Source organism: Ictalurus furcatus, chromosome 14 (assembly GCF_023375685.1).
Source record: "Ictalurus furcatus strain D&B chromosome 14, Billie_1.0, whole genome shotgun sequence".
NCBI classification, from domain to species: Eukaryota; Metazoa; Chordata; class Actinopteri; order Siluriformes; family Ictaluridae; genus Ictalurus; species Ictalurus furcatus.
In genome coordinates this window covers 20847709-20872587 of record NC_071268.1, presented here as the reverse complement: position 1 = coordinate 20872587, position 24879 = coordinate 20847709, and the positions used below count along the sequence as shown (strand labels likewise).

Here is a 24879-nt window from a genome sequence, read left to right as displayed (position 1 = left end):
AATAGCTAAAGCAAAGTGACATGTTTTCAAGAAGTGGGAGAAAAATGGAGAACCTGCAGGAAACCCACACTGTTTCACAAAGCCGGTTTCGGTGGCTACCCAGGTAAGTTTGAGTTTAGTTTGAGCAAACTCTGGTTTTTCAGTCTGAACAAGGTGGACTGGTTTTTAGTTTCATCGCCCTGGTAACTTGCACTACATGCCTAAACTGCTCCGCCCTTTCTATACCACAAACTATATGTATTGCTTTGTGGTTCTTTGTGAGTAGTACATATTTCCATGTGGTCTCATTATTCCTGTCCTAATGTATTTTCACAAATCGATATATATATATATTTTAATATTGAACTAAAATAATTTAAATTTATATTAAATGAAATTACATGAAATATGTTTTCAATCTGTTTATTCTGTTGCTTTTTGCGGTTAGTGTAGGATTAAATTCCTTATATATCTCCACATAATTTCTTGCTCTTCAACTAGAAGTATGCACACTTGCTCTGAACTCTATTGGCTGTTTACTGCAAACATCTAGCTTTTATGTGCACGTGCACGTTGAGTAAACATTGATTCATGGTTAAAACCAGGGTTGACAGAGAAAGTTGATAACCAGCATCATGAAACCTGTTAACCTTAATTACCCCAGATTGGATTTATTTGGTTTTGTCAACTCAAAACTTGAGTTTGTTCAACTCGCTTCATGAAACAGGCCTCAGGAGGAACTGTGAAACTCTACAAACATGACCACAGCTAAGCAATGAACCAGCAACCCTTGGAATATGAAACAACACCACTACCTATTAATGCCAACTCATCACTGCAGCAAATGCTAGCTAAAATTTAACTAACTTACCCAATGGATTAATTACCTAAGCACCGTTTACCTGATCTACTAATACGTAGAAGTCTTTAAGCATAGAAACATGAAAATATAAATCAGTAAATATATGTACAAATATTAAACAATAAATATGCAAGTTTAAAAAAACATTGTACACAAACAAAGTATGGGTACTTATTAACATTTATGTGCATACTTAAAAAACAAGTATGCATACTAGAATTTTAAGTATGCATATCATGGAAATGTGATTAAATCAATATTTCATTATACATGTTTCTGTTGTAGTGGTTTTGTCCAAAAACCACTATTGGGTAGTTCATTGATGAAACCTTAAGATTTTACTATTCCTTATATGGCAGTTTGAGCATTAGAATCATACTGAAATGCTTCATTCATAAAAAGCTAAAGTTAGGCTATAAACGAACTAGTCCATGGTCATATGACTTCAATGTCACCACCACTAATCTTCCGAGAACTTTTTCAATCTTTATTTATAAAACACTACGATTGGAAAATACGATAAACTGATAAATCTACAAGTTGGAAAGCTTGAGTTGGAATATCCCTAATACAAAGAAGTCTTCAAGCATAGAAACGTGAAACTACAAATCACTAAAATATGTACAAATACTAAACAATAAGTATGCAAAATAAATATGCATATTATATATATATATATATATATATATATATATATATATATATATATATATATATATATATACACACACACACACATACACACACACACACACAAAATACATACAGGTACTTCAAATTTTTTTATGCATACTTAAAAAATAAGTATGCATACTAAACTTTTAAGTATGTATACTTTAAAATCAATTATGCATACTAAAATGAACTGTGCAAGCCAAAATGTTAAGTATGCATACTTACAACTACGTTTGCATGAAAGTATGCAAAATAAATATACTCGCAAAATCCAGTATGCTTTTATTTCGGAAGATTTTATCTATGTCTAAGTCTTGGGGGTTAAGGTAACATTTAGAACATGGGGAAGCTCTACTTCTTCAAGAATATGGGGAATAGTACTGATCACTGTGTGTTTTATTAAATGCATGTCATAGCATCATGGAAATGTGATTAAAATAATATTACATTACACATGTTTCTGTTCTGTTCTAAGGGTTTCATACAAAAACTACTACAGGGAAGTTCACTGGTCAAGCCTTAGGTTTTTACTATTCCTTATATGTCAGTTATACCGGATACTGGATTTTTGATTTCCATGAGCCAATTTTTTTTAGACACACCTGTATATTTGTGGAGCTCATTCAGTGCATTTGTGAATTTGTTTAATTTTTGTAAATCTCACTACACTTATTTGTGGATCGTAATCTATTTATTTGGAATTATGAAATAATTCTAACCCCATAATAGCTCAGCATTGAACCAGCAACCCTTGGAACATGAAGCAATAACACTACCATTATGCCAACTCACCACTGCAGCAGGATTTAGCTAAAGTTCAACTAATTTACCCAATTAACAAAGCAACATTTACCTAATCCACTAATACATAGAAAACTTTAACCATAAAAACATGAAACTACTAGATCACTAGAAATATGTATGCATACTAAAATAAATAATTAAATAAACAAATAAAAATGTTGTACACAAAATACATACAGGTACTTAAAATGTTTTATGTATACTTAAAATTCTAGTATGCACAATTAAAAACAAAGTATGCATACTAACATTTTAGAACGAATGCATACTTTTCTGTCCACTCGTCTTTCATTTCTGAAAGATTTTAAAAATAAATGTTTTAAAAAAGCATTACATATCCATGTGCATCCATTTTCCATACCGCTTATCCTACACAGGATCACAGGGGAGCCTGGAGCCTATTCCAGGGAACTTGGGGCACAAGGTGGGGGACACCCTGAACAGGGTATATGTAAATTGTCACCCTTCTTAAAACTGCTTTCAGTCTCTGGAAGCTTTTGTTGTTGAAGCCTTTTACCAAATCACAGCAAGGCACAATCGCACACACATTCACACACTACCGACAATTTCAAAATTCCAAGCAGCCTGTCTTGTCTTTGGACTGGGAAGGATATCGGAGTACCCAGAGAAACCCCCAAAACACCGGGATAACATGCAAGCTCTGCGTATACAGGACAGAGAAGGGAGTCAAACCCCCACCCCTGGAAGTGCGAGGCTTGAAATTATTGTTGAGAAGGAAAAGGAATAAAGACTGTGACAGAGATGAAAAAGTTACAGAATTGCACAGTTTAGTTCATTCTTGAAGTTGCAAATTTAAAGCTATTAAACTATTAATCTATAAAATCTCAGCTCCAAATGTCCCTCGTTGCATCGTGAGGTTTTTTTTTTGTGCTAATTTTCATGCCAATAATCCTGGAATGACTGTATTTATAAAGTATTTACTCGTTCTACAGCATGTTTATCATGTAAAGAAGAAAGAGGGAAGTAAATCATGAACACGGCTGGCACAGGGTTAAAAGCAGACAGTATGTATGCTCCACCTATTGATTAAAGTTCATTAATCTGGGTTGTGACATCATAGATGTGAGGCTTCCTGAGCTAGAAAAAAACAAATTCAGCTGAAAGGTTTAGCAAAGAATCCACGATGGAGGCACAATGTATCACAAAGTGTTTTATTTCTTATTCTAAACAGTGAAACAGTACAATATAGAATCAAACACTTGAAAAATTATTCAAGTTGTAAAAAAGAAGGTAAAATGTAGAGAAGGGGAAAGATTTAACGATGACTGAAAAAGCCCTGAGGGTGGTTGTACTTAAAAGGCTTCAGACGATTAGGTCCCCTGGAAGTCAAGAAAGACATTTTTTAATCAGTGGCTAAAGTGTGTGAAATGTGAAATATAAAATAAACAAACAAACAACTGGTAATTACTTTGGTACAAGATCTCAGGTGATGGTGTATGACTGTGCACTTTACCTGGCAGAGCGTAAGCACATCTTCTCCCTTGGGAATTCTCTCGGACCCTCTGAGCCGTCACACACTTGGCTTTCAGTCTCCAGATAAACATCCAGACACACACATAGACGCTGGATCTGGTTGGTCAGTAGCTGCAGGCCTGGTCGGGGTCCCTGGAGTTCAGATCTAAACACATTCACCTCGCTCTCCATCGCCTGTCCGAGGAAGAACCAATCAGAAAGGCTGCTCACAACATGATGTCATACAGAATATAACCTTATAAACACACAGATACAGTTGCTGACACAGTTAAACTGCAGCCAAACACTACGCTAGAGGCTACTGGACTAGTTCTGAAATGCTGCCCCAGGAAACTTTTAAATATTAAATTACATATTCTAATAGAAGCCATGCTGTTAGACTTGTAGAGTGTACAGTTTGAGAGGTGCATTTGGAGTATTAAACTTGCTTTAGGCTTCTTTGTGGAGCAAACATGGCAACCCTATCACAATTTAAAAAAAAATAAAATTAAATTAAAAAAAACAACCTGAGGCTACATACACATTAATCCGGATAGATCTGAAAACTGCTTTTTCTACCCTGGCATTTTCAAACGTTTTCCAAACATTGCTCGTCCACACTGAAACGTCTGAAAACGCTTATGTCCCTATACTGTGCGTGCGTAAAAACAAAACAAGTTTGTACAAAATGATATTAATCTTCAACAATCCTACTGGACCGCAGGCACAACAGTAGCAGTACAACGTTGTCCTCCATCTTGTTTGTTTTGAGTTGAATGGGTCACATGACTAAAAACACGTCTCTTTTTTAAAATATCCCAGTTGTCTCAGTCCACACAACGACGTGAAAGTGGGCGGTTTTAAAATTTACCCACTTGGGACAGCGTTTTAAATAAATATTTTGGTATTTAATATACTTTTTAAATAATCTAAGTAATCGATTAATCAAAATATAAACTAAGATTCATAGATTTATCAAACTCATTTCATAGCCGTAATCTTCAAACGTCAAAAGACGTTTTTCTGAATCAGAACATCTTTTCCTCTTGAAATATACAGTCCTACCAGGATTCTGCGATCGTAGAAGTTAGCGCAAAATCAAGCAAACGCCGCAATATTCAGAGGAGCTTGCAATTTTTGTGATGTGACGTCATCATAACGCACGTTCAGTCGGAGCCCTCTTTGGTCCACGTGCGTCAAACATGAGTACAGCTAAAAAGGTCTCATTTACCAACAAACATCACTGCTAAAGACCATACAAAACTATTTCGTGTGATTGCAAATTCGCCAGCTTCCGCAAAAAAAAAAACAAAAAAACACCTCCACAAGTTTCATCACAAAATGTTGAAAATCAAGCCAAAATCAAGCATTTTTCGCCACATAAATCACAAAATCCTGTGCGGACTGAGTATAACAGCACACTACTACTGTCCTTACCCGCAGGTTATCATCTGTGCGTCCACTGCGCTCTCCTTTCCAGAGCAGTGAGAGTGAGAAGAGAGGGGCGATCTCTGGATAGCGAGGATTCAACACCACCGCAGCCTGAAGACGAGCTGAGAGCCACAAATGTGTCACAAAATTAGACCACACTGGAGCTTTTACACAACTGTAAGCTTGTGAGAAAACAATGTTTGCCTAGAGATTTAAATCCCATGCTTTGATCGCCTTTTCATTTCGTGCTTTTAGTCCAAGTGAAAAGTATCTACCATGATACCTACTCACCCGTTCCCCTCTCCACTACTGCCATGAAGAACAGGTCAGTCTCCCGCACCAGGCCAGCCTGCACCACATGCTGCACAAAGCCTAACTCCTAAACACACACACACACAAAATGTGTTGGCCACCGTGTATACAGGTATTTATTATGAAAATGAAGTTAAAAGTGTGGCTTGTATTGTATTTTATGACAAACGTCGGCTCACGCTGAACAACAGTGCAACGATTCTGTAAACGATTCAATAAAACGATTCTGAGTGTACTATGACAGCGTGAAAAGTCCCTGTAAACAAACAGACCTACCAGGAAATCCTGGTGGCTCATCATAGTCCAGCGAGACAGGCGAGAGACCACTTTAGCTGGGAAGAGATGCTGGCACTCAGTGGAGACAGGAACTATGCTGTGCTCTATAACAAGGGATACAAACATCAGCAAAACACGTTGTCTTGTAAACACAGAGGTTTTCAGCATAACCTGCACTGAGAAAATAACTAAAACACCTCAAATGGAAGTATCGGGCAGTTGTTGGAGTCGTCAATAAACGTTTGTGCGTTTTGTAGAATGCTACCATGAACATTTCAGTCTGTGGTATTTGTAACTTTAACTCAAACTCATTTTCAAAGGGGAGATTTTGTAAATGTTAAATCAACATACTGTAGGTCAAAGTACTAAACCTCGGGTTATGCGCGTACACACCGCGCATAACATTGTATATATACATTGTATAGCGCCAGTGTTGGAAAGTTGAATAAAACTACAGCTTAGGAAGAGCCAGACATTATTGTTATTGTTAGAGTATAACAGCTATATTTTTGAATTGAATTTCCAGTGTAGAGTTCTACAACTGCCCTGGGGCTTCCATTAAAAGTGTGCTTTCAAATCAACAGGCTTTCTTTTTATTCTTTTGTAACTATATTCTCAAAACCAAGCATGCTGAAGGCAATGAAGAGTGTGAACCTAGAGAGCTGAACTGTTTGTGCAAAGCCAGGCGAGACAGCAGGCGTCCTCTCAGCAGCTTCATGGTGCGCTCCATATGACTGGCACTGAGAGAACTGCGTGCCCCTTCCACCTGCAAGTGGTCAGTCACCGAAATCTGTCATTTTTATTTTGTTAATAAGGCAAAACAGCATTCATTATTACAGCACTATTACGTATAAGACGAATCATTTATACAAATATAGATATAGCCATGGGAGATGAACACACAGCACGTGTCATAACACCAGCACTACTGAATACGATACCAAATATAAGATTTCGCCATATCTGACCACACTCAATAATTTGTTATATATGAGGATGAAGATGAAGGGAGACTAAATACGATCAAACTCGGTATCATCGCCGTTAAGTCTAGAACTCAGATGCTCAAGGGAAAAGATTTCTTATAATTTCGTTGTACCAGACATTAGTTGTTGGTGGTTTATCCGAGTTATCAAGGTGCATTTATGTGCAATAAACTATGGTTTAAAAGCGATGTGGATTTGACGAGGTGTACGATTAATATCGTCTTTAGCAATTCCCAATATAAAAAACCAAGGGTCCCTCTCAATGGTACAACTAAACACCTTTTCTAATTGAATCTTAACCCTGCTCCAGATAGACGTGATCCTGGGACAAAACCAAAACGTGCGAGTATGGATGTACTTAGTTACATTATTGCATTTTGGCCAAATAGATGGTTTGAGGGGATCTATTTTTATTAAGAACGTAAGGTGTGCAGTGTAAACAGTGTAAACTGACATATCTTCAGACCTTTTGTGGTACGCATTAGTACACTTTCTGTAACCTATAATAGAATATAGTTACGACCAAATATACGACAGCATCTCATTACGAATCCATAAACATTCTTTTAACTCAGTACATGTGCAAGAGACTATAATATAATACATAAATACAGTCATACAGTATTTTGAAACAGTACATGCTAAGAAACAATTATCACACTATTTAAAACCAAACCAAAAAAACAAAACAAGCATGGCATCAAAAGTGCTGCAGTAAATAATCATTTACACCGATCATACTGTTCAAAAGTTTACATCCCCCTGGCCCCATGTATCACGTTGCCTTCTTGAGTATCTGTGAATGTTAGCACCTGTTGTAATAGTTATGTATGAGTCCCTCAGTTGTCGTATCTCAAAATCATACAGACACTGTTGGAAAGGGGTAAAATATGCAGAAGATGCTGGAAAGGAAAAGACTGTGCAGGACTTGGAGGATTTTTATGAAGAACAGTGGGCAGTTTAACTGCTCAGGACAAACAAGGGACCCAAGAACAACCATCACAAAACATAAACACAGTCATTGATCATCCAAGTAACGAATCAAGCATATATAAACTTTTTAATTCAGTAAATTCAGTTATTATTGTTCTTGTGGACTATATGTAAACATCTGTTATGTGAAATAGCTTATTCATGGCAGAACTAAATAAAAACAAAAGGCAATTTTAATGATTCCTCTTTTTTTTTTGTTTCAATTATTACCATTTTGCAGATTCTGCAAGAGGTATGTAAATTTATGAGCACAACTGTACATTCAGGAAACACACTCATACCTGCGGTTTATCACTGGAGAATTGTAATCCTCCAAGATTCTGCACCCAGATATATGGATGTCCAAAGTCAGCCACATAATCAGAAAAAGTTGTGATGCTATAGAACAAGAAAGTGAGACATCCGTTAGCTTCACGTTTTACTTCCCAAACTGATGCCCTGACATTACTGGTTTACCTAATCAATATGTCTGAACACCAGCTGTAGTCTGACTTACCCCACTTTGTCAAACTGGTAGCGGTTGGTAGGGTTGGGGGTTTCTTGTCCATCATCAGAAGCGTACAGGCAGTTCAACAGAGATTTTGGGTTCAGCAGCTCCCTACACAGCAAGAGAGGTGTTGTTTAGGAAAATTTTAATAGTCTAGAAGCTGAACAGCTTCCTCAAGCTTCTTCACCTTTTCCCGTAATGAGCGCTTTTTATTTATTGTTTAATGGCCTGAAGAACATGATAACTCACCCTGCGCTGATGGCTCCTGAGAGGTCTGCAGAGGCCGAAACTTTTGCTTTCACGGTGAGAATGTTGAGGTTCATCAGGTAATAAAAAAACAGATGCAACACACTGCCATCTACAACAGAACAGGGAGAACAGACATCATGGCCATGCATATAAGAGCATTTCAAAATGAATTACGCAATCGCTTGTCCATACAGGATTTCACATTCTTTGCTTGATTTTACTGCAGCCTTTTTTTTCCTAAATTTGCCATGCGTCTTGTGGAGTTTTGTTTTTTTTGCAGAAAACTACTTGGACTGGCAAAATTGCAAGCACAGGATTCTTCTTTTAAACAACTACCAGTAAAGACACATAGGCAATCATTTTCTATGATTAAAAAGTTATACCAGAGACAACATTCAGTACACATTTTTATTACTTTTCTGACCTCAAGAACCATTGGGCTCTCTAACATATATATATATATATATATATATATATATATATATATAAATAAAAGAATACTGAAACATTTTAACAGTTCAATTAAAATTTAGCACCAAATAAAAATTGGTGAATTTCATTAAAATGAAAACTGCTTTTACACTTTATGTTAAAGGGCCCGTTGTTTGTTTTATATTCATCTGTACTCTTTTCCTTTAGCATTCAAGGCACAGCAGCCATTTTTCTATGCTTTGTGGAGGGAAAGTAACAATGTTCTATGACAATGTTGCATGGTATGCAAAATACTTTGCCTCCACCTTTGTGTAGAACATCCAGATATTGTTTTGCATGAGACTTGTTAGCTGTACTCATGTTCAACACACGTGAATCGAAGAAGGCTTCGGGTGAATGTGCGTTATGATGAAGTCACACAATTAGTCTTGGCCCAAATCTGCAGAAAATCTGGGGTAATTTCGAAAAATTGCAAGCTCCTCTGAATATTGTGGCGTTCGCTTGATTTTGCGTTCATTTCTACGACCGCAAAATCCTGGAGGGACTGATCTGTTCTCAGGGATTGACGCATTGTGATTGATGGCAAGCTAGCGCTTTTTTGCCATTACTGCCATATTGAAGTCTCTTGTGGTATACCGTGTAAAAACACATACCTGGCGGTTTAGATTTTTTTCGGCCCACAACCTAAAAGGCTTGCCATTCTCCCTCGTTTCACTGAGCCAAACCCATCCCCATTTATTTTTTACACTTTTAGCAATCTCTGATACATCATAGCCTTCCCTTCAGTAGAAGCCCGTCCATGCTAGCTAACCTGAATGACCTGGTAGCGCTGTAACACCCCCTTTTTTTTCCTCCTTCGGAACTGCACTGATCTTATAAATGGCCCCTCTGCAATCCAATTCACGCAGTTCCGTCGTAGCAACGGAGAACTTTAATCCCTGACTGTTCTGTACACTCAGACCCACACACACACCTTTACACTTGAGGTCGATGCACAACGAGAGAGGATGCGGTTTCAGCATTTCTTTACGCTTGTCCTCAAGCTGACCGCCGACAGTACCTCTCCGTCGTTTCTGAACAAAAACAAAGTGGTAACAATGACACGAATTTGTGAGGATTTACTCCAAATCTTTATTTTTGTTTCTCTGCAACAATCAACAGGATAAAATCAGTGTTAGAGAGCAGAATGCCACAGAATGGGTAAAATGAGACTGACTTACAGTGTTCTGTTGTTCCTCCTCTGCATCAGAATCACTCTCATCATCTTAAGGAAAAAAACAGACAAGATTAATCACCTTAATACATTTGGACTTTTTTTGTTATTTTATTTTGTCACAGTTAGACACGAGTGGCATTTCATGATACAGGTGTCATATTCCCAGTGACTCATGGTAAGTAATATTTAACAAGTTTCCAGGCTAAACATTTCAAGTCACCCTCCCATTCTCTAAAAAAAACCATTTTGTGACATCATAAACTAAGCTTCTTTAAAACACTTCTTGAATGAATTTTTACATTTGTTAAGTATCACTCTATATAATCAGAATCAGACATCCAAAAGAAAGAAACCATTTAAAGAAAAGACTTGCACAAAAGCATATTTACAAAAGCACATTTTTACCTTGAGAATCCTCGGGTGGTCTGGAAAGAGCTTTGGCTTCATCCACATCTCCACTGATAGACATAGACAGATTCTTGTCTGTAACACAAACACGTGTCCACAATCATCAATGGACGATATCAGCTGCACTTATATACTATTTGTACATGAGTCTTTGACTGTGTATGAAATACAAGAGTTATAAAAGTCAACAAGTCTGGAACCAAAAAAAAAAGAAAAGAAAAAGCATTGTTTGAAAGAGAAGCAGCTGCATTACCACAGGCTTGTCCATAAGCACTGGCCTGCACAAGCAGCACGTACAGAGGAGGAGGAAGGTGCCGCGCGACCTCAGCCTGTTTCTGCACACGCTCAAATGGCATGGACAAGTACTCCTGCACAGGCACAGACGCCTGAGAGGGGAAGAGGGGGAGAAAGAGAAGAAGAAAAAAAAAAAAGGAAAAAAAAAAGGAAAAAAAAAAAAAAAAGAGAGAGAGAGGTTGGTCAATATGATTTCTTTCCTCAGCTTAGAGCACTCTCAATACTGTTAATGGATTCATTAATACATAATGCCAGATTAGCTACTACTTTTAATCAAAAAAACACAGTGTAAATGTAGCATCATGCTTAGTCCAAGCAAGCTGAGCTCCTCTATTTGTTGGATATGTTGTAGTTTAGTTAGATTAAATGGCCTCCAGTAGAAATAAAAGCAATGGATGCGATTAAAACCTGGGATTAATCACTGATCACATCTGATAAAGTGATAAAAGTACACAGTGGTCTCATCAAAACAAATAAACAATCCGGGCACAGTCTAACTTGTGTCAGTGACTACTTTTACATGGACAGAAGTAATCTAATTATTGACCTTATTCTGAGTAAGACAATATTGTGATTAAGGTGTTTACATGAGTTGCTTTTAGAATATTCCTTTCATGTTCCTGTTTTACATGTTATAGATCATAGATCAATTAACGTCACACGTCATTACGTCCCCACGTCACGCCATCTGACGTTCCCTCCAGAATTTCACGTATGAACATACAGTTCATATGTATACCGTTTTGGGTGTTTGATTTGAAATTTTACGAAAGCTTCAAGTGCAGTTAATTATTTGTCATGCTGTACGTGCAAATAGACGACTGCTTAAAGCCGTGGGCTGCGTCCCAAACCGCGTACTTACCTACTATATAGTAGCCGAAGTACATGTACACACCTTAGCAGGTGTAATACATGTCCGTAATGCACTTCGATAACGCGACTAAAATTGGAATACTCCACGTCTTAATTCGATTTGTGTTTACTACGAGTATGACTTTAGTCGGATTAAGGTCATCAATAATCACTGTTTACATGGTAGTTTCTTAATCGGGTTAATATCAGAATATCGTTGTCCATGTAAATGTACTGTATGAATTACCTGCATGATAGCGTGCAGTCCTGGCTGAAGACTGCTCAGGTACTCCTTCTTCAACTCAATTCCTTTCAAGATCTTTTCCTTAGTGCACAGCGAGCTCTTGTACTGCTCAGCCAACCTAAAATACAATTGGCAACAACCAAATCCTAATCAATCATGTTCCTTTTAAAACCCTGCATACCGTAGGGTTACATGATAATGGCTAAAATTATGAACATGATTGTTTTGTCAATTCTGAAGAAATGATCTATTGCACATAACAAGCCTGTACTCCTTCAGATGTGCAAATCTTTCAATCAACATAAGGTCAGTTCCTAGCCACGTTAATCTAACGAATCCTTTAAATGCTAAACATGATAAGCCAAATAGATAGCTAAAATATGTAAATAAATACTCCAAAAGTTAATAAAGACTCTAAAAAACTACATTTAATGTTGGCTAATTAGTCACCTTTAACCATGCTCATCAGTATCGTAAGTCATCAAGGTTAAATGACTGGAAGCAAAATATTGTGATCATGATTAAATTACAATTCATTCTGGAGTCCTATATGCGTGTACGTTGAGAGGTTGTGTGGTGGACTTGTGTGTGCGCGTGTTATTCCTTCTCATTTGTCACCTCTTCCTCTGCTCCAGTTCCCAGTCCAGCCGAGCGAGCGTGAGCTGGTGAGGGTCGTCTTTGGTGAGATGAGGGCGGGAGATTTCAGCTGGGGCCTCCTTAAAGAACTCATCCACACTGACTAACTCAATCTCTTCATGCTGAGACCTACACACACACACACACACACACACACACACACACAAACACAACATGGTTTATTCTTTATTTATATTTATATATTTATATATATATATATATATATATATATATATATATATATATATATATATATATATATATATATATATATATATAGGCTTAAGGTACAACAGCACACTGAAAAACACTCAAGTTTGGTCTTAGGAATACTATGGCTGAAATTTCATGGTATAAGCTTTTAAATTGAAAATATTATTACAATTTTTTTTGTATAAATGTGCAGTCATCTTACACTAGAGAAGATTCGGTACTCCACAAAAGGCTGTAGTGAAAAGTTTTTTACTATTTGGCAGCCGGTGCTGACGCATATCCAGAAGATGGATCCAACTGAAATCTTTGCTGTCTGAGATTTTTCCTTTTTTCCGCCTCGGTTTTATTTTATACTATATTTGGCCCTGTGTGGCCAAAAGTATATGTTATAGAGTAGAATATTTTATTCTACTATTTTTACTTTAGTTTATTTTTTTCTTCTTCTCCTCTCACCAAAATTCTTTCATCTGATTTCATCTAAATTTGATAGGAGAGCTTTTACAGTTAAACAATATGTATAAGATTATGTGAAACAATGGTGTGGTGGGGACGGGGGGAGCTTATTGTCAGTTGTATTATAAAAATAACAATAAAAAGACTTGCAATCAAAAAATGTGCACGTCCTACAGGATACAATAAATCTCCAAAAAGGATAAAAAGATCAAACCCCCTAATTATTGTTCTTTCTTACAAACACAATATATTTTTGAGAATGACTTTTCCATTAAAAAAAAAAAAAAAACCTTCTACACGGTCAGTATAAAAATAGCCACCAAAAAATAAATCTATGCAATACTGCTTAGCCAAAAACAGACAGCTGTTTCCTTTAGTTCTGGTCAGCAGTGCCATGTTTTTCTGTACGTTTCTTTTGCGAAATGTTTGGGTAGTCCCAGACTCAAAAGGGATGAGAACCACTGTAGTGAGTAATTTGATTGGGGGAAAAATGGACAGAAATAGAATGAAATGTTATTATTTTTAAACAAGTCAGCGGTAAGGTAATGGTCCAATCTAGCACCATGACTAACTGTGAAAGCGTACTTAGGAATGTCAAAAGACTAGCTTAAAACGGTTCCAACAAGCTACATGAAGATCTCCTCACTTACTTGAACTCGAGGCATTTGCCGATTTCTTTCTGAAGATGCATGACTTCATAGAGAAGATTCTGCAGCTGTAGGTGCAACACGTCCACTTTCTGCTTCGCCTGCAAAAAAAAAAAAAATCACAACTCCACATAAGTGCGCTAGAAAGACAAGAAATGGGAAAAAAAGATAAGCGCACGCATTGTGTGTACCTCGTGTGTCTGATCCCGTGCTTTCTTCAGCCTCATGTGTGACAGACGATTCAGCTTCTTCAGAGTGATGAAGTGAACACATCCTTGCCTGCGTTTTGCTTCGACCTCTACACTCTGGATACACAAACACACAAATAGTTTTAGGTTTGCCCAAGTTACACTCTGCTTTAACACAATGTTGATAGTTTTGGGTATTTTTTTAAAGAAGATACTCACGCCTTCTTTAGCTCCATTGGCTTTCAGTTCTTGGATTTCACCCATTAGCGTAGCCAGTGCCTCACAGGTGTATTTATACAGGGTGTAATCCTGTTCAGGGTCTCGACCCTCCAGTTCCGCTTCTTCATTATACGTACGCACATCCTAATGGAGGCACACTCAGTTAGAGATGCATTAGACATTGTGCGTGTGTGTGTGTATGTGTGTGTATGTGCGTGCGTGCATTCCCTCGTATCCATCAGCTGGTCTAAGAGTATATATGCACATGCAGATAACCATCTAGTGTAATTAGTGTAAACAGAGATGTGTGAGATTGGCTTAGAGACTGAAGAGTGTTTTGATGAACAAGTCCTCACTGACAACAGCTTCCTCCAGCCAACACGGGTCGAGAGCAACTGGAAACCCTGCCTGTCAATAACAGTTGGCATGAGCCTTGCATCATCTCTGTTTCTCCTCACACGTAAGAGAACTTCTGTAAGATATCTTTTACGTGGATCATAAAGCTCTAAAGCATTTCAGTCACTCAGGTGACTCTGAATGTGCTGTAATAGTAAGTCATGGCGACTGCATTTGTGTTTTTATCTTGAAGACATTTTCAATGAGGAGCTTTATAAGCAACAGATGCATCACAGTTGGGGAAATGCAAAGTGTACCAAAATTCTCCATACATAGGGGAAATTAACACTTTCTAGCAAAATGTCTTCCAAAATTTCTCATGCTTAGTTTTTATATATATATGCTGGTGTTACGTGGTGCTGGCAAACACAGTCCTCTATGTATGGAGACTTTTGGGACACCTAACTACTTAAGACCCGTAATTGAAGGGAAGGAGCCTTGCAGAGACTGGGGACTTTATGGGACACCACTGTTTACTACTACAATCTATTCTGAACAGTTATGTTGGGTTTCATTTAAAAACTTTGGAATTATAGTGTCTCTAAATCTGAATGTTTAATCTGAAAAAGGTGGACACTGACCTGGTCTCCTTCTCCCCGAACGCGTTTAGTTTCTGGAGTGCCGCCATCACTCCGGATCACTTTGGTCTTGCGTTTCTTGAGAGGGTCAGAAGACATAGCTGAAAACAAAAACACAGCACTAAACTAACACACAGATGGGGAACCTGCATTTGGCAGCATAAATAGATCAATAATACATTAATAATGCAACTGCAGCGCATTCCCTGCTGGAAAAAAAAACCCAATAGAAACCATCACAGAAATTCTAATGGTGTCCACTACAAATACCATTACAAACCATCAAAACCATTGCCACTATTGTTCCTTAATGGTATCCACTAGACATAACATGCCACCAATAGAAGGCAACAAATTACCGCTAGAGACCCACAGGGACTATTACACTTTCCATTAAAACCAATACAATTCCCATTAAAACCATTACAAATTCTTTTAGGGTTTTTGTTGTTGTTGTTGTTGTTGTTGTTTTTAAACATCCAGTTTTCAGTAAAGTTCCACGCCGCTACCTGACACCTGTATAGAAAATTTAAAAATGGACTATATATTGTGTTACTATAAATAAAATCCGCGCATTAAATAACATACTGCACTATTTACAGAGGCAACATGCGGCTTTAGACTGAACCGCTAATCTACAGTACCTAGGTTAGCTAGCTAGCAACGAGATGGTCCACTTGTTTATTTTCAAGCCTCACGCAAGATCTTCCATTTCACACAAACGTTCATTTAATAACTGCGCATTGTAAAATCCGCTAACTAGCATCACTAGTCCTCACCTTTGATTAATTTATTTTGATTAAGATATACTCTTAACCAATAACGGAGCCCGGGATCATTTGCTGAACGCAACTACAGTCGCACTTCCGGCTTTTTTTTTCCTTCAAAATAAAGGTCTGAATTTGAAAGACGTTTATTTTAATTGTTTCACATTTTTACCTGAGGGTGCATTGACCCCCCTATTGTCTCTGTTGTTATTATTTTGCTTGAAATGTTGAGGTGAGGTTACATTTGTAACACTGTTGTATGTGTGCGCACACATTATATGGCCAAAATAATGTGGTCACCTGATCATTACATCCATATGTGTTTGTTGAACTTCCCATTCCAGATTCTGTCTCACTTTTGTGATCATAATAAGCTCGAATCTTCTGGGAAGGCTTCCCATTTGATTCTGGAGCGTGGCTGTGGGGATTTGTGCTCATTAAGCCACATGAACATTAGTGAAGTCAGACACTGATATCAGGTGAGGAGGACTGAGGTGCAGTCTGTGTTTCAGTTCATCCCAAAGGAGTTCAGTGGGGTTGAGGTCAGGACTCTGTGCAGGATAATCAAGCTCTTCCACTCCAACCTCGGCAAAACATGTCTTCATGGAGCTTGCTTTGTGCACAGGGGTATTGTGATACTGGAACATGTTTGGGCCCCTTAGTTCCAGTGAAGGGAAATATTAATGCATACAAAGACAATTGTGTGCTTCTAACTTTGTGGCAACAGCTTGGGGAAGGCTCACATACGAGTGTGATGGTCAGGTGTCCACAAACCTTTGGCCATATAGTGTACTTTCATAGAAGATGAATCATCGCCTTCTGATCAGAATGAACTTTTCAGCAGTGCTGTGGTATAAACTATACAGTATGTCATGTGTATAAGATGTAGAAGAATGAAATGAATGTTTGCCTCACACCTCCAGGGTCGGGGGTTCGATTCCCACCGTGGCCCTGTGTGTGCGGAGTTTGCATGTTCTCCCTGTGCTGTAGGGGTTTCTTCCAGGTACTCCGGTTTCCTCCTCCAGTCAAAAGACATGCATGGTAGCCTGATTGGCATGTCCAAAGTGTCCGTCGTGTATGACTAGTGTGTGAATGTGTATGTGATTGTGCCCTGCAATGGATTGGCACCCCGTCCAGGGTGTACCCCACCTTGTGCCCTATACTCCCTGGGATAGGCTCCAGGTTCCCCCGCAACCCTGTAGGATAAGTGGTATAGAAAATGAATGGATGGATATCTAGTCTACGGTAGAAACATAATGTGTTTTCAATATTTCCTTTTTTGTAACATCAATTTTATTTTCTTTGGACAATATAATGTCTGCAATCACTCACAAACAACAAACTAGCAAGCTGGCTAATGTCAGCTGTTCACTGAATCAGCTGTTTCCCCTAGAAAAACGTCACACCAGGACCAGCCTTTATTTTTGTCTTTCTCTAGGCGAATAAATTTGCATGTCAAAAATCTGATATGACTCCAGCTTACCAGTTTTGTCTTTGGACCATTGTTATTGTTTTTGTTGTAGTTTTTTTTTTTTAAAGACTTTTATTTTGAATATGCACTAAAGCCTTCCTTCCACCTGAGGAAGTAAACATGCAACGTACATTATGCATTTCTCAAGATTGAGGAAATCTACAGGCAAGCTCACAGTGTATGGGCAACCATCTAAGCAAGTATGTGATATTAAATTTGTAGGAGTTTGGTGTTCATGTACTAAAACTATTGGCTAAATGCTTAGCAGGGAAAGCGTTAGAAGCCGACTGCAGAAAACTCGGGCACTTTTATTGTGCGTGTAAATTTACTGTAGTTAATTCAGCCATTGACTGTATGGTGTTGGGTCATCAAGTGAAGAAATCTGAGAATAATATCGCTTAGGATGTGCTGTGGAGCTGTCAGAGGAGTTGAAATGCCACTGGAGATTGAAGAATCAACATCTAGTATTAGTATACTGGGCTTCCTTGTGGTGTAGATTGAAAGCAGGGAGCATAGACTGAAATCCTCAAAAGTATAGAGTGGAGAGAAGTTTTTAAGGCTCAGTCAGTGGCAGTGTATTTAATCAGTCAATGTAACATGTATTTAGTAGGAATTTTCCCCTGTGTTCCCCAGGTAATATTGCTCATCAGTCCTTGAGAACTACAGAACAGCAGCACTTAAACATGAAAAAGACTACAGTGTACACTGATGGATTAAAAGACTTAAGAGTTAAGAAATACTTATCGCACAATTCCAGGCCATAGAATGACGTGTTTGCTTTCAGAGTAGAGATAGAAATAGAAATTCTGTTGGTACTGCAATGAGTGGAGGATGAGAAACCAGGAAGAACGGTTATTTGGACAGATTCTTCACAAGCTACGTTTCCATCCAAGTTGCAAATTTAATTTATGTGAGAAATTGGAATATCGCATAAAACAACATAAAGCGCCGTTTCCATCCCATGCGTTCAATAGAACACAATCATCACTTACAGGGAAACTGGCTCATCTCGCTCTCTGCCATTTTTAAATGCAAACCATTAACTAGTTTTGAAGCTATTAAGTGAATGGGACACTAAAAGTCCATTGTTACAATGTAGCTATTTTACATTACTTGAAAAGAGAAGACAGATAAAGAAGACAAACAATTCAGTCGTTCACAAAATGGAAAGATTTGGGGAAAAAATCTTAAAAGTATATATATCCATATTTTTGGTTTAAAGAGCCATCAGTGGAGCTGACTGCGCCCTACTTGCTTTTGGTTCTCACTCTATCACACCAGAATCAGTTCTGTAGCTTATTCTTTTACGTGTCACACGTAGAGGAAGATTTACCCAGTCATAATTACTATTTTAAAAGGTTGTCTTATTTCAGGACATGTATGTATGTATGAATAAACATATGTGTAAATATGAACTTGTAATATGAAATACCAAAACTTGTTCTTGTTAAAATTCCAGCAAAGGCGGGGACTAGCACACATTGATGGTGAACATACTCTTGAACACACATACTAATCCACACCACCTATGAAAAATCTGGCCCATCATGTTGAGCTTCTGACTCAATCCACAGAATTCCATTGAAATCACAGTTTTAATGTACTGTGAACTTCCAGCTAGTTTGGGTTTTTGATTCTCTGGCTAGTCTTAAGTAAAGCAGAGTAGGATTCTTTCTTTGTCTGTCTGTATGGGGAACCTTTAAAAGTTTTATGCAGAAGGATTCCAAAGCAGGACCCCTGAAAAAAATCTTTATATTTTATTTTATATGAGTGTATGTCACCAAAGCTGTACAGTGTTAAAGACTGACATTGTGTGTTTCAGCATTAAGCTTTAGTGAGGGCGGTGTACTGCACCATGGCTCGATGGCAACCCATTGCAAACCTGAGGAATCAAATTATACATCATCCACCTGTGACTGTTTTTTTCACGTGCCTGCTGGTCCTAACTGGAGCTTTTATTAGCATTGGGATATACTCACAAAACCATGACATCAAGAACCCAGACATTAACATGGTGGTTATACTGTTCTGCTTTTGAACTTCATTCAAAATTAATTATCCATTCCGAAAGTGGTGTCCTAGTTTGAGTTTGTTTGTTGGCAATCCATTTTTTGTTGTTCGTGTCTGTGTGTATGTTTCAGGACTGGAATCAGATGCTGGGTTCTCTTGCAGATTTGAAGTTCTGCACACAGTTAAATGATACAGATCTTTTAAATGAGAAGCCGGATACGAACTCACCTCGACTGTTAGATCATGCAGATGAATTGATCAACAATATACAACAAAAAAGTGAAATTAAGAGCATGTTTCTGCTGGTGCCTCTAATGCATGTTGGAGATGACTTTGAGCACAACAGCATTAGTGCCACATTACTGGGAAGCCAGTTAGGCCTGGAAGGTACGTACACTGGCTCTAAAAGAACACAAACTGCTGGAGTGTGTTGAAGGTTTTTGTTTTTTTTCCTTTTTCTTCTTCAATTTATTAATTTTCTGCCCATAGGTTCTGCTGGGAAACAGTCATTAAATATTTCGCTGTTCTTGGATGTACAGACTCGTGTATCACCAGCTGATTCTGAGCTAATCCAAAAGCCCTCTAACATGCAAAGCAAGCCCCAGTCCTACGATTCTTGTCTGAAGATTACCGCTCCACATAATATTCTGCCTCAAACTCCGTAAGAGAACACTGCTGCAAGTCAGCAGCAATACATACTTCATGGATGTTTTTACATTATGTATGTGTGTATATTTTTTATATATATATATATATATATATATATATATATATATATATATATATATATATATATATATGTTGGCTGAGTTTACGTTATTTTCAGGACACCACCAGAATGCCCTTCTAATAAAAACCTGGAGAACAACATATCTCCTATAAGGGCACTTGCTATAGAATCATATAAGACGATCTCTAAAGCACAAGCATGCCTCAGCTTGGATTTCACTCCTGACCCCAAACTGACTGTCCTTCTCACTCAGGTAAAACACACTAACATATGTAACACAGTACATATGGTTGGAGACTTTTATATATTACCCAGGTATTATAATATGTATGAAATAATTATTCTTTTTGATAAGTGAATGAAAAAGTCTTGGCCAGTTAATTGAATTATTTAATCCTTAATTGAAAAACTACAAAGAAATGAAAATATACTATGGCAGGTCCATCTTTTCAGTGGGAAATTACTCCACAAAACAGAGCAGACAAATACCAAAATATATATTTTTAAAAATATTATACATGTTGCCACATAACAGCTCCAGGGTCTCTTGTTGAATCCTGTGTTACGGCCTGTTTGGAGTTTCACATGTTCTCCCCGTGTCCATGCAAGTTTCCTGCAGGTTCTCCGATTTCCTCCCATTTCCTCCCATCTCCTGTGGTAGGTGGATCGGTGATGCTATATTGGCCCTAGATGTGCGAGTGTGCGTAAATGTATGTGCATAGTGTGCTGGGATAGACTGGCATCCCACTCAGAGTATATTCCAACCTCGCAGTGTGCTGAGGATAGGCTCTGGATCTACTGCAACCCTGACCAAGATAAAGTGGTTACTAAAGATGAATGAATAAAAAATGATTGGGCAGGAGGTTAGGTTTTCAGGTGGTGTATCAAATCTGTAATAACTTTTTTTTGGCAAAATCTGTCATTTGCTTTGGTTTAGGCCAAAAACTGAAAGGGTAATATTTGGATTTGTTTGCCTGAACTTTTTGAAAGTTCTTCCAGGAGTGCTTAATATTTGATAAACATAGAGCTGCCCACTTAAAAGCACAAGTATTTTTTCTTTTAGTATTCATAAAAAAGTGTAGCTTGTTTCAGGTTACTCACACATGTGGATAAAAGTCTAACAGCCTCTGAGGCAGAGTCCTAGATCTAGAGCACTGGTCACCAACCCTGTTCCTTAATGAAGACTTTAGCTCCAACCATAATCGTGCCCACCTGACCATCTAATCATTGCCTTAAGTTGTTCTTGATCAGCTAATACAGGTGTGTTAGATTTTGTTTGGAGATTAACTCTCCAGGGACAGTTTTGGTGACCATTTCTCTAGAGAAGCTACATACGCATCTGCCAGCTCAGCCAAGCTGTTCAAATTTCATTTAAACAAAGTATTCAGCTTTTAAGCAGTGCCTTTATGTGATTGGTCCCTTTTAGAGGAGGGTATAGAGAGCATAGACCGTCTTTTTGGTTGTAACAAAATAAATCACATTATTGGGACTCCCAAGGGCTCAAATGTCTAAATGAAAGCCTTCTCATTGGGAGATCACAATGATACTAGTATCACTGGCCCACTAATTTATCTTTCCCCTCCCCTGTTGAACAGACTGACTTTAGCCAATTGCAGGCATCTGTGAGCTCATATACATAATAATGATCTTCTCCAGGCATGTTCAGCTGCCCTGGCATTGCTTAAGCAGCAATTCGGAAAATGTCAGTGTATAACAGGAAGTAAATGTTGACTTTTACCTTCTCAAATTGGCAGCTTTCCTACAATGGGATGATGCAACTAATAGATGAGGAAACAGCTTGAGGAAAATTAGGTAGCAAAAACAATAAAACATACAATATTGAAAATGGAATCCAGGAATAACAAAGAATTTAGATTGTCAGACCACCACCTCAGTGGCTCAAAATTTTATTCAATTTAATTTTACACTATATGGCCAAAAATATGTGGACACCTGACAATCACACCCACATGATTTTTGGAACTTTCCAGGACATTTTATAAGATTCCCTAACCCATTCCAGATGTAGCCCCCCCTTCACAGTTATAATAACCTCCACTTTTCTGGGAAGGCTTTCCACTAGATTTTGGAGCGAGGCTGTGAGGATTTGTGCTCATTCAGCCACAAGAGCACTAGAGAGATCAGGTATTGATGTTGGGTGAGGAGGTCTGGGGTGCAGTCAGTGTTCCAGTACGTCCCAAAGGTGTTCAGTGGAGTTGAGGTCAGGGATCTGTGCAGGCCACTCGAGTTCTTCCACTCCAACCTTGACGAACCATGTCTTCATAGAACTCGCTTTGTGCACAGGGGCATCGTCATGCTGGAACAGATTTGGGCCTCTTAGTTCCAGAGAAGGGACATTGTAATGCTACATCATACAAATTGTGTGCAACAGTTTGGGGAAGGCCCACATATGGGTGTGATGGTTGGGTGTCCACATATTTTTGGCCAGAGTGTGTGTGTATATGCCTCGATAATTCACCACCCATCACCACTGTTGCACCCACTGTAACATTTCAACTGCACGTTTTTACTGGAAGCTTTGAAAGAAATCTAACTTTTCCTCCTCAGTGATTTATCTCGAAGTAATGATTCAGTTCTGTAGTACTGTGTTCCACCAGTTGCTGCATGTTTTATTCAGAGCCATAATACTTCACATACAGTATATTGGAAAATACAGAGTCATGCTTATGTATGATCTCCTGTTACTCTACCAGGATGAAAAAGCTCTTGCTAGATATCACCTGCTGTTGGTCAGCATTGTGCTGTTGGCACTCTGCATCATGATGTGTCTTTTTGGAACTCTTACCTGCTCCAAGTCACGCCGTCACCTTGCAAGCGATCCTCAAAAGGTAATACGAATAAATCGACCAGCCTTAATGCATATGTCCAGGGGCAAAGTAAACATGAATTTCTTTTCTTTAAGTTGAGTCAGTGATTCATTTGGTATTTGGTACAGCATAATCCTCCTCTAATATATCCATTTGACCTTACAGGAGACTTTGCTGGGGTGATGTGGATGAGAACTGCATCAAGAGCAGCACACAAGGTTTACTGCTCATCAGTCACTGTAAAAGTCTATTTATGTTAAACATCTGTGAACAAAATACCTAGTGTTCTTGGGATTTGCTGTGAATACATTAAATTCTTCCACTGGGTGTCCTTTGTGATCAGTTTGGCTCTTCAATCTTCTGCATTCAGTGTGCAAAGTGAAAGTAATATGATTTTTTTATTATTTTTTTTTTTTTAGAAAAGGTAAAATTAGGATTTTAATCAATAAATCAAGTGTTTTTAATCAAACACTCACATTTTGTGTTGCGACAGTGACAAATGCTTATTTTTGGCCAATCAGCCCTGCTGAAATTTATATAATATAATATATATTATATATAAACGCTCATAGAATCTGTAATGGTTTTAATGGAAACTGTAATGGTCCCTGTGGGTCTCTACTGGTAAATTGTTGCCCTCTATTGAAGTATTATTGAGCCAGTTCGTTAGTTTCAATTCCATAGTGTGTCATTAGTTAGTTTCTTCCATATTGTGTCATTTCATATACGCTCCAGCAGGCACATAAAACTTTAAATGATCCAGACCACCCACTTTATCAATATTTCAACCCCCTTACTTCTGGCCGAAGTAAGACTACCCATGTGCAGAAAGGCCAGCTATGGTAGGAGCTTTGTTCCTATGGCTATACGAGCATTAAACACATAGGTACTCAGCCATTGGGATGCCATCTTATGCTCTGGCATTTGTTGTATGATCCTGATGGTTTCTTTTGTCCCCTTCGCCCCTCTATGTCTTTGATTGTTTTGATGGTTAATACGTATGTTGTGGTGTTTGTTTTTCTACGCACCCACGGTGGAAACAAATTTCTTCTTTGAGGACAAATAAATTATCTCTGTGTCTATCTATCTACTATTGGTGTAATGTTATGTCTAATGGATACCATTAAGGACCTATGACCTTAATGTGTACTACTATGTCATGGAAAACATTTGGTGTTGGTTACCAACTGATGGTTTGTAATGGTATTTGTAGTGGAAACCATTAGACTCTCTGATGGTTTTTTTCTGGGGTTTTCCCCCCATCAGGGAGGTTATCTTGTGTGCATCAGTTGTTTCTTTAAAAAAAAAACATTTCACACCATTAATTAAAAGATATGCAGTCACAGTAGGTGCATTTACATCAACCAAATAATGTTATTAATCGGATTGAAAAGCCTTCATGTAAAAACCTCAATCGACCCGACTGAGCTTGATCTGAATTAAATTTTGTTCTGGTAAACAGGAAAAAAAAAAACCCTGCCATATAAACGCTTGAATCCGACTATTTTCTGAATTAGATGCAAAAATACCCTGCGCACACGGGCAGTGCAGAGGTGCGCATGTTTATTTACGTCTTTATGTAAAAGAATGAATTTGTGTGCATGTTTATTACGTCAAAGTTTTGTTCGAAATATATGTAAGCAGACTTTACAGGATTTTGCTGAGTTTTTTTTGTGATTGTCATGGCCAAAAATGCTTGATTTTTGGCCGTGACAAAATTTGCAATGCAACTTGTGGAGTTTGTTTTTTAGAAATGACTTGAATTGGCAA

General features: G+C 38.0%; 2 protein-coding genes across 3 annotated transcripts; one reads left to right on the top strand and one right to left on the bottom strand.

Annotated features, from left to right (window-relative positions):
- Window positions 1-3472: 3472 nt before the first annotated feature.
- Window positions 3473-16688, bottom strand: thoc5 (THO complex 5). Of its 2 annotated transcripts, none has more exons than XM_053641220.1 (20): window positions 15948-16688; window positions 15307-15404; window positions 14330-14473; window positions 14114-14227; window positions 13926-14023; window positions 12592-12738; window positions 11977-12091; window positions 10837-10969; window positions 10581-10658; window positions 10180-10223; window positions 9933-10032; window positions 8528-8636; window positions 8288-8389; window positions 8073-8169; window positions 6467-6578; window positions 5813-5916; window positions 5516-5603; window positions 5231-5346; window positions 3795-3988; window positions 3473-3660 (listed from the first exon to the last, which is right to left on the bottom strand). In XM_053641220.1, the coding sequence occupies exons 2-20, from the start codon at window positions 15400-15402 to the stop codon at window positions 3597-3599; spliced, it is 2055 nt and encodes a 684-aa protein (XP_053497195.1). In that variant the 5' UTR covers window positions 15403-15404; window positions 15948-16688; the 3' UTR covers window positions 3473-3596. The 2 variants fall into 2 exon arrangements, with proteins under 2 accessions (XP_053497195.1, XP_053497194.1); XM_053641219.1 differs by having other exon boundaries at window positions 16083-16687.
- Window positions 16689-17161: 473 nt separating this feature from the next.
- On the top strand, window positions 17162-24200 carry zgc:158398 (uncharacterized protein LOC568894 homolog). The gene is made up of 7 exons (XM_053641221.1): window positions 17162-17741; window positions 19364-19555; window positions 19683-19938; window positions 20041-20212; window positions 20378-20534; window positions 22996-23130; window positions 23275-24200. Exons 2-7 carry the CDS (start codon window positions 19397-19399, stop codon window positions 23290-23292), a joined length of 897 nt encoding a protein of 298 aa, XP_053497196.1. The 5' UTR covers window positions 17162-17741; window positions 19364-19396; the 3' UTR covers window positions 23293-24200.
- Window positions 24201-24879: the final 679 nt, after the last annotated feature.

Bases quoted from the DNA above. Each gene is read 5' to 3' on its own strand.
- zgc:158398 (XM_053641221.1), top strand. From the start codon at position 19,397: ATGGCTCGATGGCAACCCATTGCAAACCTGAGGAATCAAATTATACAT. The intron at 20,213-20,377 runs GTAAGAGAACAC...CGTTATTTTCAG, and splicing joins AATATTCTGCCTCAAACTCC to GACACCACCAGAATGCCCTT. The intron at 20,535-22,995 runs GTAAAACACACT...TTACTCTACCAG, and splicing joins TGACTGTCCTTCTCACTCAG to GATGAAAAAGCTCTTGCTAG.
- thoc5 (XM_053641220.1), bottom strand. From the start codon at position 15,402: ATGTCTTCTGACCCTCTCAAGAAACGCAAGACCAAAGTGATCCGGAGT. The intron at 8,637-9,932 runs GTGTGTGTGTGG...GTTCTGTTGTAG, and splicing joins CATCGACCTCAAGTGTAAAG to ATGGCAGTGTGTTGCATCTG. The intron at 5,347-5,515 runs GTGAGTAGGTAT...TGTGGCTCTCAG, and splicing joins AGTAGTGGAGAGGGGAACGG to CTCGTCTTCAGGCTGCGGTG.